The sequence below is a fragment of the Pezoporus occidentalis genome, unplaced genomic scaffold (genome assembly GCF_034315485.1).
Source record: "Pezoporus occidentalis ecotype Australia unplaced genomic scaffold, CSIRO_AGI_Poc_V1 ctg130, whole genome shotgun sequence".
Lineage (NCBI taxonomy): Eukaryota > Metazoa > Chordata > Aves > Psittaciformes > Psittacidae > Pezoporus > Pezoporus occidentalis.
Window position 1 is genome coordinate 938,257 of NW_026913104.1, and position 13,237 is coordinate 951,493.

The 13,237-nt window shown below is 57.4% G+C and overlaps 1 protein-coding gene across 3 annotated transcripts in view; it reads right to left on the reverse strand.

The window, feature by feature from the left end:
- Positions 1-13,237, reverse strand: part of DSCAML1 (DS cell adhesion molecule like 1) — a 93,603-nt gene that overhangs the window by 7,980 nt on the left and 72,386 nt on the right. For all 3 annotated transcript variants that reach the window (XM_062608545.1, XM_062608546.1, XM_062608547.1), the window contains 16 exons: positions 12,042-12,320; positions 11,664-11,783; positions 11,406-11,582; positions 7,344-7,543; positions 7,036-7,132; positions 6,796-6,924; positions 6,256-6,423; positions 6,034-6,104; positions 4,932-5,172; positions 3,703-3,849; positions 3,476-3,631; positions 2,859-2,998; positions 1,479-1,632; positions 1,168-1,285; positions 922-1,085; positions 575-673 (listed from right to left, as the gene is read on the reverse strand). In XM_062608545.1, the coding sequence (XP_062464529.1) occupies positions 575-673; positions 922-1,085; positions 1,168-1,285; positions 1,479-1,632; positions 2,859-2,998; positions 3,476-3,631; positions 3,703-3,849; positions 4,932-5,172; positions 6,034-6,104; positions 6,256-6,423; positions 6,796-6,924; positions 7,036-7,132; positions 7,344-7,543; positions 11,406-11,582; positions 11,664-11,783; positions 12,042-12,320 (2,460 nt within the window). The remainder of the gene's footprint in view (positions 1-574; positions 674-921; positions 1,086-1,167; positions 1,286-1,478; positions 1,633-2,858; positions 2,999-3,475; positions 3,632-3,702; positions 3,850-4,931; positions 5,173-6,033; positions 6,105-6,255; positions 6,424-6,795; positions 6,925-7,035; positions 7,133-7,343; positions 7,544-11,405; positions 11,583-11,663; positions 11,784-12,041; positions 12,321-13,237) is intronic.

The following is a 13,237-nucleotide window of genomic DNA, read 5'->3' on the forward strand; positions in this document are numbered from 1 at the left end:
ATCCAATTATAACCAAATTTATCAACAGAGTCCGCTGGAGTGAAAGGCTGCTGGCTGGGGAGATTTGCTTGTAATTACTTTCATGCTTTTAATTAATTGTAAGCGAGGTCTCCTTCCTCGCTCCCTGCTCCCCCCTCCGTGTGCAGCTGCTTCAACGTATAATTCATGAGATGAGTCAGAGCAGAAAGGAGGCTCTGGAAAGCAGGGATGCTCCTGGAGCCCCCCAGCCTGACAGCAACTGCAGGGGGGACAAATCCTGCCCTGATGGGATCAGACTTGCACAGTGCTGGGGACGCAAAGCAGCCACTGGGGCTGGGGCTGGCCACCAGCGCCTGAGCAATTATAAAGACCTTGCAGCCCCCTCAGTAGGACCAGCAGCCTCCTACAAGCTAAGAAGCATCAGCCTTATTCTGGAGTGTTTCCTAGAGGGGGAAACTGAGGCACAGACACACAAGTGCATGCGCAGCCTGAAAACATGCACCATGGGCCTTGTCCCCGAGTGCCAGGGCCAGAGGCACCCTCTGCTCTGGGATGGGTGCTGTGGTGCTGGTGCTGTCGCTCACAGCAGCCATACCTCGGATGGAGCTGCCCCCATTGTCCCCAGGAATCCAGGCCAGTGTGATGGATGACGCTGAGGTCTTGGACACGGTCAGGCGGGGCTGGTCCGGGGGCACTAGGGAGGAGGGAAAAGCCCATTAGCATCATGCATGCTGAAAGTGCCCTGTATTGTGCCCTCTAAAAGAGGAAACACCAACAGGAGCCTGGGACCGTGAGTGCCAACCCTGCAGTGTTTTACCCCACCAAGGGCAGTGGATGAGCCAGAGCACAGGCTCATTGTGCTGTCTGGGAGATGGAGCGTGTCCCCTTGCTCCCAGATGCACCCATGGGACCATAGGCTCCCCCTCACCCAGCGCCCCTCACCTTGGACCAGCAGGTTGATGATGATGGTGTCGAAGCCCCACGTGTTGGTGGCGGTGCAGGTGTAGTACCCCGAGTCCTCCGCTTTCACCGAGCGCAGCACCAGCGTGCCGTTGGTCTGGATGAGGCGATGGCCATCCACCGTCACCGGGATGGCAGAGTCCTCGCTGCCGGCAGAGGAGAGGGCACATCAGCCACAGAAGCACAGCAAGGCTGACAGCCCCCGGGCCGTGACAGCACCCTCGGTACCTGTCCTTGGTCCACTTGATGGCAGGGACCGGCTCCCCAACAGAGTTGCATGGCAGCCTCACATCCTTCATCCATGGGGTGGTGACGGTGCCTCCGAAGGAGATGATCTTGGCAGGGGCTTGGGGGCAAGGAGGAGGTCAGCATGGTGGGCAGGCCCCATGCATGGACCCCCCTCACTGTTAACCAGAACTGAGACTGCCCAGGCACGAATGATCCCAGGTTGTCCCCTGCTGCAGCCAAAGCAACCCTATGGACAGGGCCCAGGGGAGCCAGGGTGCGTGTCCCCCCATGAGCCGGTGCCCCCCAGGTACCTTTCCCAGCAGGCTCGATGGTGACCTTCTCGCTGATGTTGCCGCGGCCGGCGGAGGTGACGGCAGCCACCCAGAGCATGTACTGCTGCCCGCGGTTCAGGTGCGCAATGCGGTAGAAGAGCTGGTCAGGGCTGGTCTCGTACTCGCTGGGGGCCTGTGGAGAGCGATACAGGAGAAGGTACAGCCTCTGGGGGACCCTCACCTCATCACCCTCAACTCGGGCACCCCAGGAGCATCAGCAGGAGTCAATGCAGGCCAGTGCAGTGCTTGAGGTATCAGCAAGGAAAAGCTGCCTGGGGGCCAGCTGCCTGCACCGGGGCAGCCCCAGGATCCCCAACCAGGGTGTCCCTCTCATCCCATCAAGGTGCTGCGGGTTTGCTCCCAGGCAGCGGTCCGGCTCTGCCTGGGTTCCTCAGTGTACACCGGCCAGTGTTGGGATGTCTCCAGGGAGCCCGAGGATCAGATGGCTTGGTTTGGCTGGCACAGCTTGTTCCTGGGTAAGGACGCACCCCTGGCTACCCACCAAGCTGCAGCGGGAGCCGGGGACCAAGGCAAACCCTGGCCAGGTTGCCAAAACCCCTCTGTGGTCACAGTGAGCAGCCAAAACCCTGCACGGGCTCACCTCTTGCATGGCCCTCAGTGGCTGTCCCCAACCCCACGGTGGTGCTACATGGGTACAGAGGCTGTGCACAAGCACCATGACCAATCTCCATCCCATCAGGGTCAAAACCGTTCTGCCCCAAGCCCAGCCCTGCTCCACCACACTGGCACCAAGCAAGGGCTGTGTTGCTCCCCTTTGCATGGGATGGATGCCACATGGGTATTTGTGCATTCACCATCCTCAAACGCGTGCCCTTGCGGGACCCACAGATGTAAAAGCACCCCACAAGCAGACACCCGTGTGAAAACTGGATATGATACATCAGTTTTTTTACCCAAATGACAGTTTTGACAAGATGCCAAGAAAACAATATCGGATCCCAGCGGTTTTACCAGTTGCTTTGATGAAAAGATTATGTTGCCCTGGAAACCAGAGGCTCACATAGTGAAATGAGTTTGAGAAAGAGCTTTTGATAAGCACTAGTCTGCAGACCTCCCATCAACCTCTCCCTCTTCATGGAGTGATGGGGCCAGGTTTCACTTGTTTCATTTTCGGTCAGCTGCTGGCACATTTCCCCTTCTGAGGAGGGTAGATGCCAGAGAAAGGGAACAGACAATGGGACCATGCCTTGATGCAGTGTCCACTGGTGCAGCTCTGCACTGCATGTGCCCAAGGTGCCTTTGCTGCTGCTGCTGCCTGGCATCAGCCCCAACTCCCATTCCTGCTTGGCCAGCTCTGGCACACCCTGGTGATTGCCCATCCCCATCCCCATCCCGTACCGGCTGGCCGGAGCCGGGGCTGGAGCAGAAGATGGTGTACTTCCGAATGATGCCATTGGGCTTGGCTGGTGGCAGCCAGGACACCACCACGCTGCTGGCAGAGGATGGGACAGCCTTGATGCCGGCCGGGGGACCTGGAACTGGAGAAGGGAGGAATGAGGCAGAGCCGGTGCTGGGAGGTCTCTGAGGTCTCTGCAGCCCAGGCTCTGGTTTATAAACGTGATTGGCTTTTAATGGCATCTCCTGAATCTGCCTGAGTGGCTCAGCCCTACCCTGCTTGCTGCATTCCTGCAGCATCTGGCTCCTTCCAGGACACCACAGCAGCCCATGGGCCCCGGAAACGCTCTGCTACTGAGCTAATGGCATTAAAGTAGGGCAGGCAGGGGTGTAAATATTTAACTACCCACGCTTAGGGGAAAGGAAACAAAAGGGAAAGGGAAATGCCCTGCCCATGGCTGTGCACAGGGGTTTCCTCTGGGATCCCTCAGCATCCCAGCCCTTCCTTTGTGGGTACAGCACTGTGGCACGAGCAAGTGCTCCCATCCCCTGGCATCGGCACGCTGCAGCCCCAAGTGATGACAGCAGGAGCCAAGCGGGCTGGGGGCAGCACCACTTACTGTCTTCCTTGGTCTGGATGTAGAGCACGCTGCTGCGGACGCCGTCGCCAGCCTGGGTGTACGCCAGCACCTGCACGCTGTAGTTGGTGAACTTCTCCATGCCCCGCAGCTCCACGCGCTCCCGCGTGGTCGTGATGTTTTGCATCTCACCCCACTCTGCGGGGACACAGGTCCCGTCAGCCCTGTGCCACCACCCGCCCGCGTCCCCCGCACCGCCCAGCGCTCACCTCCATCCATGTAGAGGGACCAGAAGATGACCCGGTATCCCTTGAGCACCCCATTGAGGGTGCTGCGTGGCGGCTCCGACCAGGAGATCACGGCCACATCCGATGTGATGGAGATGGCCCGCACGTTCTCGGGAGGCTGGCTGGGAACTGAGGAGGGGATGAACGGGGAGGACATGGTCTGATGTAAAGCATCCTTGCCCATAGCAAGGGGGTTGGAACTGGATGATCTTAAGGTCCTTTCCAACCCAAACCATCCTATAATTCTATGGCAATCAGAAGGGAGGCATGTGCCTGGCAGATGCTGTGCTGAAGGAGCAGCGTCCCATGGGTCAGCCACCCCAACTGCACCCCATCATGCTGCTGCTCCCCCCCTTCCCCAGCTGCTCGAGCCCCTGCCCAGTACACTGTGCACTCTGTGTTCGTTTGCCTCCAATGCACAGTTTCACTCCTCCTGGACCGCCGAGGTGGGTGCAAGCCCTGTGCTCATAGGGCCAAGGAAGCTGCCGGGACACACTGTGCTTCCCAGCGAGGAGAGAGTGGGATTGCTGGCTGGATGCGAGGTAATTAGCTCCCATTGCCCCCTAAGAGGTAACTTTAATTTTTATGAGCATTTAAATGATAATACATCACCGTAACGATCCGCTTTGAAAATGGTTATTGTTTCATATTACTTAGGTGCAAAAATATAAGCACCATGTAATTAGGGACAGAGTATAATAAACTAATACAGATCGTCCTTTTGAACAAAATGAAGGTAATATAATTACGGAAAAGACACTATTGCTAAAACAGGGGCCCTTGAATACCCCAGGAGGAGTGCTAATGCAGCCAGGAAATGATCATGGTTTGACAGGCTAACGAGAGCCTTAATTAAGTATGAAAAACTGTGGAGCAAATGCACCACAAAACTTTTTCCTCCTTGTTTTTAAAAGGGCTGAGGCCTTCAGCGATCCTCCCTGACAGAAACCTCCCTGGCACTGTGGCAGCGTCCAAATCCACCTTGAAATCCTGATGGCACCAGAAACCTGGTGCTGAGGGTGTCCCGGCACCCCCAGGGAGCATGCACACACATGCAGTCAGCCCAGAGCTGAACGCTGCTGGTGGGCAACAACCTGCTTAGGACAGGGCAGGGAGGCCCCAAGGTGGGATTTGGTACCGGGAGCAGGGAAACCACCTGGAGCAGGGATGGATGGATGGATGGATGGATGGATGGATGGATGGAGCCTTACCGTCCTCCAGCGTGGTGGCATTGATCTCGCTGGACGACGGCCCCGTCCCCGCGCGGTTGAACGCCTGCACCACCACCCCGTACTGCGCGAACTTCTTCAGGTTGTCCAGCGTGTAGACCTCGCTGTCGCCCGTGGCCTTCATCTCCACGATGCTGTACTGCCCGTTGCTGCCCGGGCTGTTCTCCCGGTAGCCGATCTGGTAGCCGCGGATCACCCCGTTCTGCAGCTCCTTCTTCGGGGCCTAAAGGGTGCAAGGGGCAGCGGTGCCAGGCAGGGTTCCCCTGCCCGGCCACCTCTCCCCAGCAGCTTTACCCGATGCTGTCAGGTTTTCTCTCCCCACACAGCTCTCGGCTGCACATGCTTAGTGACAGAGCAGTGATAACAAAGGTCCAGCTTCCTTGGAAGAGAGGAAAGTGATGTGCACCTCCAGCACCATTCCCTGACTGCAGTAGCTCAATGGGAAGAGGAAAAAGCCCTCACGTCTAACAGCCTTAAAAACGTGCAAGGCCAGGTTGAGATCGATCTTAACAATATTTCTCCAAAGCATTAAGAAATCAATAGGGGTGATTGCAATTTGATGTCACAAAGCCAGGAAGATCCATCTTGCTGAAATACTCTTCAACCGAAGTGACTTATCTTTCAAGTGAACTTTATCTTTCCATTAATCTGTTTTTCAGTGCTTAAGGGGAGGGGGGGAGAAGCTGGAACCCCAAATTTATTGACTTCCCGGTTCGTTACGAAGTCCTAACTTTATAATCAATTTTATTTTTCATTAGGCAGCTTTGGAAAAATAAATCCAATTCTAAGTTTTATTGATCTCTGCTCCAACACTTCTCAACCCCATGTCTGGCCTTTGACATATTTACCCTTGCTCCCCGATGGACAGCCTATGAGATAACGAGCTTGTTATATATTGTGATGAATAAAGGCCCTGTGCAACGAGCCGAGCTCACACCCAGCCTCCAGGTTTTCATTTCATTGTACACTGACACAAGGCCAGCTCCCAGCACAAGCCACCACTGCAGAGGCTCAGGATGGCATCTGTTGCTGCCCAAGTGCCCGCGCCCAGGGATAGCCCATGCACCACCCCAGCCCTGCTCACCTTCCAGGTGACTTGGATGCTCTGGGATGTCATCGGCTGCAAGGTGACATCCATTGGAGGCCCATCAGGAGCTGTGGAGAGACAGACCAAGGGAGCACGTTGAGCAGCATCAGGGAAAGGACCTTCTCGTGAGGAAATACTGGCTCCAGGAGAGCTGTGCCACAGCCAGATTCACCATACAACCCTGCCCGCCAGCCGCTGTGCCCCTGCTGGGAGCGGTACCTGCTTCCTCCGTGCTGATGGTGAGCTCCTTGCTCGGCTCGCTGCGCCCGATCTTGTTGAAGGAGTACATGCGGATGCTGTACACGGAGGCCGGGTGCAGGTCCACGATGTTCGCCTGGTTGATGGTTGGGGAGATGTTGCGCGTAGACTGCTTGAAATCCCAGGAATCTGGCAAAGCGAGGCGGGAGGATCAGCATCGGCATCCCACCCTGGGGCCCGCAGCGCCGAGAGAGCCATGCTCAGGTAGGTGAAGGCCCCAAGCACCTCCAGCTTTCATCTCCAGCCTCCACGGAGAGGTGCTGCTTCCCCCTCCTCGCTGTTGTGCAGGCTGGGGCTGGCTCTTGCAAATATTGTCTCTTTTAATATTCCCTTTCAAATGCTCCCATCCAACAGAAATTAACATATTTCATTAATGCCGCTCTCCCCTTTCTTCATCAAAGGCACCGGGATGCAGACTATTCCCCCGGAGGTCCCAGGACACAGCGGCCGCAGCGCAGCCCCACGGGGAGGGGAGGAGAGGGGAGGGTGGCCGTCACCTACCTGACTTGTTCTTGTACTCGATGTCGAAGCCGGTGATGATGCTGTTGCCATCAAACCGCTGCGTCCATCGCAGGTTCATGCTGCGGGCCTTCACCTCGCGGATCTCCAGCTCTGGTGGGTCAGGGGGCTCTTGGGGACACAGGGGCAGGTGAGGGGTTGCAGGGAGAAAAGCCTCCAGGATCAGGGGATGCCCGCAGCGAGGCTTTGCACCCAGGGGCTTGCACATAGGGAAATGAGTACCTTGGACGGTGAGCTGGATCAAGCCTCTGTCCTCGCCATAGGAGTTGATGGCATGACAGGAGAAGAAGACCGAGTCCCCACGGTCAGCTGGTTTCAGCTGTGAAGGTTTCAGGGAGAGGAGAGGAGCCAGTTCAGGCTGAGCTGCCCTGAACACCATGCCCCTGCCTTCCCCCAGTGCCGCAGCCTGCTCCCAGCCCTGCAGGACCTGTGCCCATGGAAGCAGGTCACCCTCCAAACCTCCCATCCCCTGGCTCAGACCCATGCAAGGCACCAGGCAGCCCAGGCGGGTGCGGGACCCAAGCCCTCACCTTGAGGGTGGAGATGACCTCGTCGCCGTTGTCCTTGGTGGTGATGGCGTAGCGCATGTTGCGGTCGGGGTCGATGACGGTGTCGCCCTTCTCCCAGCGGATGATGATGGGCCGCTCGCCCCGCGCCGTGCAGTTGAGCTCCTTGGTCTGCCCCTTGATGGCGATGGTGGTGTTGGGGTGGGAGGTGATCATGGCCGGGACTGCGGGGAGGCAGGGGGTCACCGGGGGGACACTGTGGCTGCCCAGTCCCAGCACAGAGCCCAGCGGGGTGGATGCGGGTCTCAGCAGGAGGCCACGCAGCCCGGAGCGGAACCGTCTCGCTGCATTATACAGCTCAGCATCATAAAATAATGAAGCAGATAAATTTTATAATGCATAGCATTACACCGGGGTAGACAATAAAACGTGAAAGACAAATAACCAAGCGCACACCATAATGAAGAGAAAGCCTCCAGTCTGAGACGTGCGGGTATGAATTATTGACTAAGGTTTTACACTCCCGAGGACGAGAGGAAGAATGTTTTCCATCACGGATTTGCATAATTCACTCATATAAACCTGGGCAGAATATAGAGTGCCATTTCACATCAGCAAGGCCGCCTTTGCACTGCAGATACCACTGATATTTTTTTACCCATAGCCACCCCAATACACAAACGAGGATGACGGGGACCCCCACACCACGCTCACCGCCCGACGGGCTGCAGCACCCCGCGTGGCTGCATCCCATGGCTGCCCAAGCAGCATGGTCAGGAATGGCCCTTGGTGCTGCCAAGCACCCACAGCCCTGGCATGAAGCTGCCTCCTCCTGTCCCCGTGTGCTGCAGCAGCACTTCTTGCTGTGAGGGGTGGCTGTAAGTTCCCCACAGGCTCACTGCTCCTAAGCCAAGCCCTGGTGCTGCCCCTGTGCCATGCAGTGGGACACCGCTGGTGTGCACCATGCAGGGGCCATGGGCTGGGGGGCCGGGGCAGCCTGGGTAAGCAGGGAAAAATGTAATGCATAAACAAACAGCGCTGCTGAGTCCCGCAGTAATATATGGTAATGACGATCCGCAGAGGCAACACACACTGGTATAATGGGACACAAGAGGCTCTAATGAGCTACGACTTCTCGGCTTTCTGTGGCAATGTAATTCAATTAACAGCTAAGGAAACCTTTCCTCCCCAGCTGCTGGTGTTTGCGGGGTGCAGGGCAGGCACCCACATGGCTGGGACAGGGTGATGCCCGGTGTGGTGCCCGCTGGCAGTGCCCCATAGCAACCCTGCCCCGAGGGCCTGCGAGCAAAGAGTAGGGATGCTGGGGCAGAGCTCGGACACACAGTGCAGGGCATGGCAAACCAAGGGCTACAAGGAACAGAGCAAGGCTTCTCCTGGCTCTGCCCCATCCTGTCCTAAGCTGCACACCCTCTTCCCTCAGCCCCAGCGGCTCTGCCTGCCTGCAGCCCGATGCCAGGGCTGTGCCAGGGAGAGGGGCACTGTTCCCCTGCATGCAGCCTTCCTCTAGCCCAAGCTGAGGTCAGTGCAGTGCAGAGGGCGTACATGGCCACGGGGGCCAAAGGGGCAGGACAGGGCTGCAGCAGCCGTGGAGGCACCAGCCCCTTCCCAGTGAGCAGCAGCCCCAGGAGAGGAGCTCTGTTTCAGGCTGTGCTTCGCTGAAATGCATTTATTGATGTTTGATTAAAAGCAGCTCCTTGGATGCAAACATATCAACCTCCCTCAATTGCCGTGGTCCCAGGAGAGTGGCACACAGTCCAGAGCAGGGGAAGCAGCAGAACAAGCCATAAGAAAACTCCAATCAGCCACATAGACAGCGCAGAGGCAGCACCTCTTGCACTCCGGTACTGGACACGTGCCCTGGAGCAGCAATGCTGCTCACAGAGGGACGGCATCACTTGGGACTGACCACAGGACCCTCCGAGGGCTGCACCTCTGGGTGCAGCGACATCAGTAATGCTGGTCCCTGGCTGTCAGAGCCAGGTCAGTGCTGCCATGCAGACAGGCTTCCCTCGAGCAGAGCCTCCGATGCTTTCTGTCCTCCCCATGCCCAGCCCTTGCCACTGCCCTGCCGAGCACATCGCTTCCTTGTTAACAAGGCCCTGACAAGAGGCTGGTCCTGCTTGCTGGGCAGAGATAAGCCTGGCTACAGAGAGAGTCACCAGCTCGCTCTGACACCCTGCATGGGGCTGGGGCTGCTCTGCAGCCCTGTGGTGACAAGTGAATGAGAACAGTGACAAGGGTGACAAGGGCTGTGCCTCCCTCGCCCCCCTCTCTCTTGTTTGGAGCCGGCTCTGTGATGTTAACTTGATTGCGCCCATTTCAGCTTCCTTTCTACACTGATTAGCTGAGCTCCACCTGAAGCATGAGATTAATTCAAATTGCATGGAAGCAATCAGTTATGCTCTTGCCGTACGGCAGCACACCTCCAAACACGGCTGTGCCCATGACACGCAGGCAGCTGCCCTTCCTCCAGCACCCCAGCCATACCCGCTCAGCCAGCACCACGGCACCAGGGAGGATGGATTAGAGGATCCCCCTCTCCAAGCATTGCCACCACCCCGGCAGCGCTGCACAACCGGGATGTGACCCTGTCCAGCCCACATGCTCTGCTCTCAACACCCGGGGAGGCACGCAGCCATGTGCTAAATGGCATTTATCACGCACCAGTGGTCTCCTCACCTGCGCCCTGTGTTCGCCCAGGTTCACGTTCCCATCCTCCAGCATTCACCACCTTACAGACTCTGATGATCCCAGACATGAGCCTGAGCGTGTTACCCAGGGAACCCCCATGGGCTGGACCAAAGCAAGTGCTTTGGGCTGGGGCACCAACAGTTACACTCCTGGAGTGGTACGAAGCTGGGCACCTTTCCTTGCCCATCACCTGATGGTGCAGCTGCCAGTGCTCTGCAAGGACTGCACTCACTTGTCTGAAGCATGACCCGGGTGCCTCGGCTTGCCCCTCGCAGCCCATCGCTGTGGTATCGGGGCAGGGGATGTGCAGATGGGGGCTGCCTGCCCTCCTCTCTCCTGCTGACCACCAGCACCCGTTGTTGGGTTCTGATTCACTCCATTTAACTCTGTCCGCAGCGGCCTGGCTTCCCAGGAACGCCAGTGCTGAGATCGCTTTAATTGGCCTGACATTTCACTAAACAAACAAAAATCCCACACCGAAACAAACCAAAGAGCCCCATATAATGCTTAATTGGCTGTGGCGCTTTGTCTACCTATTCATCCAACCCTGTTCAAAGGCGGCGAGGGCTCCAGGAAATGGAAAAGCACATGCATAATAAGGTTACGTGCTATTCAAGTCAGCAAGCAACCTGTCCTGGGATGCAATTACAGCGGATAGCAGGGACAAGGCAACGGTTCAGGCTCGAGACTTCTGCGCGCTCGCTCGGGATTCATCGCCTCGACTTTGTACCTGCGCCTCATTGAAGTGCCTTGTTTGAAGTGCCTCGGTTTGATTCATCAGTCGGCGGGATAAATTACACAGCGGATGGGGAGGGGAGCAGACACCGGGGGAAGCAGGAGGGGACAGGCACCGAGAGAAACACCACAGAACACAGCACTCGGCTCCACTCTGGAGACGCACAGGAGCTGCCCAAGAGCAAGCGTGATAGGCTGGTCCTCCCTCCATCACCTCCTCTCTGAGGTCTGAATGCTCACAGCACCAACAACCCAAATAAACAGAGAGGAGCTGGAGATTATGCATTCCTCTGGTAGCAGCAGGAGAGGAATCCAATAATAAGCGCAGCTTAAACATGGTGTCTAGCAACACTTGCCAGCCCATCCCTGTCAGAGTAGCTCAGCTATTTCCTTTCCTTCTGGATGATGTAGATTGATTGCTCTGTTTTATTAAAGACAAAGTGTGTTTAATACTGAAAGGGAAGCAGGTCCCTGGAGGAGCAGAATCAATGCCCTCCCCTGGCCGCACATCGATCGCGGGGATGCGCGGACTGAGGCCAGAGCCAGGCTGGTGCAGCAGGAACCTTTGGCAGGGCTCTGCTCACAAACACCCACCCCACAGCCACAGCCACCTTCACCGGCACAGCCCTGGCTACTTACTCTTCACGGTGAGAAACATGGACTTGCTGATGTCCGTGCCCACGCCGTTGCTGGCCTGGCAGAGGTAGTAGCCGATGTCCTCCTCCAGCACGTGGCGGATGAGCAGGGAGCTGTTGGGCAGGATCTGGATGCGGCCCGTGAGGGGTATGGGGTGGTACTGCTGGGGGTTGCCGCTTCCTAGGAGGGGACACAGAGCACCAGTGAGGCACCGTGCCGAGCGGTGCCGTCCCCACCCTCGCTACCGTGTCTCCCCCTTACCTTTCGCGTGTTTCCACATGACTTTCGGAGGGGGGTAACCATCAACGGAGCAATTCAGCACCCCAGCTTTTCCGTAAATGCCATCTTGGTTGTTGGGTTGCACCACAAACCGAGGAGGCACTAATTGGAGAGCAAAGACGGTCACTGTAGTGAGAAACCCATCAGTGCCGTGCAATTCCTCCTTGCTTGCGGGCACACGGGTGCCCTGGCTCAGCCCTGCTCCTCGCCCTCCTCGCCTGCTGCTGTGCCTTTTCTACAACCAGAGAACAGCGTTCTCTCCTTCTACCCTTATTACTTATCTCTGCTCCCTACCCCTTGCTGTCCACCCTCCACGGCAGCAGTATGAGGACCAGGCTGGATGTGCCCCACGGCACTCACCCCGCACGATGAGCTGCCGCTCCCTGCTGACCGTGGCAGCGTCATTGCTGGCGATGCAGGTGTAGTTGCCATTGTGCTTGAGGGACACGCTGGAGATCTGCAGGGAGCTCATGAACTCCTTGCTCTCGATGGTGACGCCGGAGCCGGAGAGGATGACGTGCCCGTCCTTCCTCCAGGTGATGTGGATGGGCATGTCCCCGGAGGACACCACGCAGGGGATGTAGAGGAGCTGCCCGATGGAGGCTGGAGGGAACTCGAAGGGCTGGATCAGAGGCGGGACTGTTGAAGGGAGAGGCAGGGCACACTGCAGAGCCCATGCAGGGATGGGCTGCAGTGAGGCCTGGGGGAGATGCTGCCCAGAAATGAAGGCAGAGAACAGCAGAAGGCCTCTCCCACCGTGCTAAGAGCAGGATGGAGAAACAGCGACCTGCAGAGCAGAGCAGGCCCTGCTCCAGGGAAGCCCCGGCCACCCCCCTGCGCGTGCCGGCTGAAATTCCGCCTCAGCATTTATCTGCTTGCAGAAAAAGCACTCATTAGATGGATGCTCTTCTTAAAGGCACCGGATTCAGAACCAGCCATTATCTTTCTGATAACTTAATTAGGCAACCGCAGCATCTCTGGCAATGTGGGAGGGGGAAGAAAGCGGAGAGAGGGAGACAATTAGCTCAGCACCTGGAAGATGAGATCCTCTTTCCGCAGTCTCCCTAATTAAATTAGCAGGCTGCCAATTGTCCCTTCAGCAGACACGAGCTGCCCTCTTGTACAGGCTGAGCAGCAGCTCCCTGCCCAGCCCTGGGCTCCCATCTCCACCCCATGCCCAGCCCAGAGCATCCCAAAGGTCTCTGCTCCAGGGCTCTGCCTGGCCCCACACTGACCAGGTAGCTCCTGCGCCTTCTCCAGCTACAGCAGCGTGGCTCAAGCGGCTGGAGACATGGAGGCAGAGCCGCCTGTTTTCCATAATTAATGAATAATTAATTGGGAATGCACTGCAGTCTATTGCAGAGTGGGGATGGGCTTGAGGATCCACGCCCCTTCAAACACGCCCCACCAGCTGCGTTCCAGCCACCAGGAAAAGGACAGGCTCCCTCAACAGAAGAGCTATCCCTGCTCAAGCTCCCCACAACCGGAGCTTGCAACTCCCCTTCCCAGTTCGTTTCCCATTGCGACTCTTTCTCCAGTGCTTCCAGGCTCTCGTG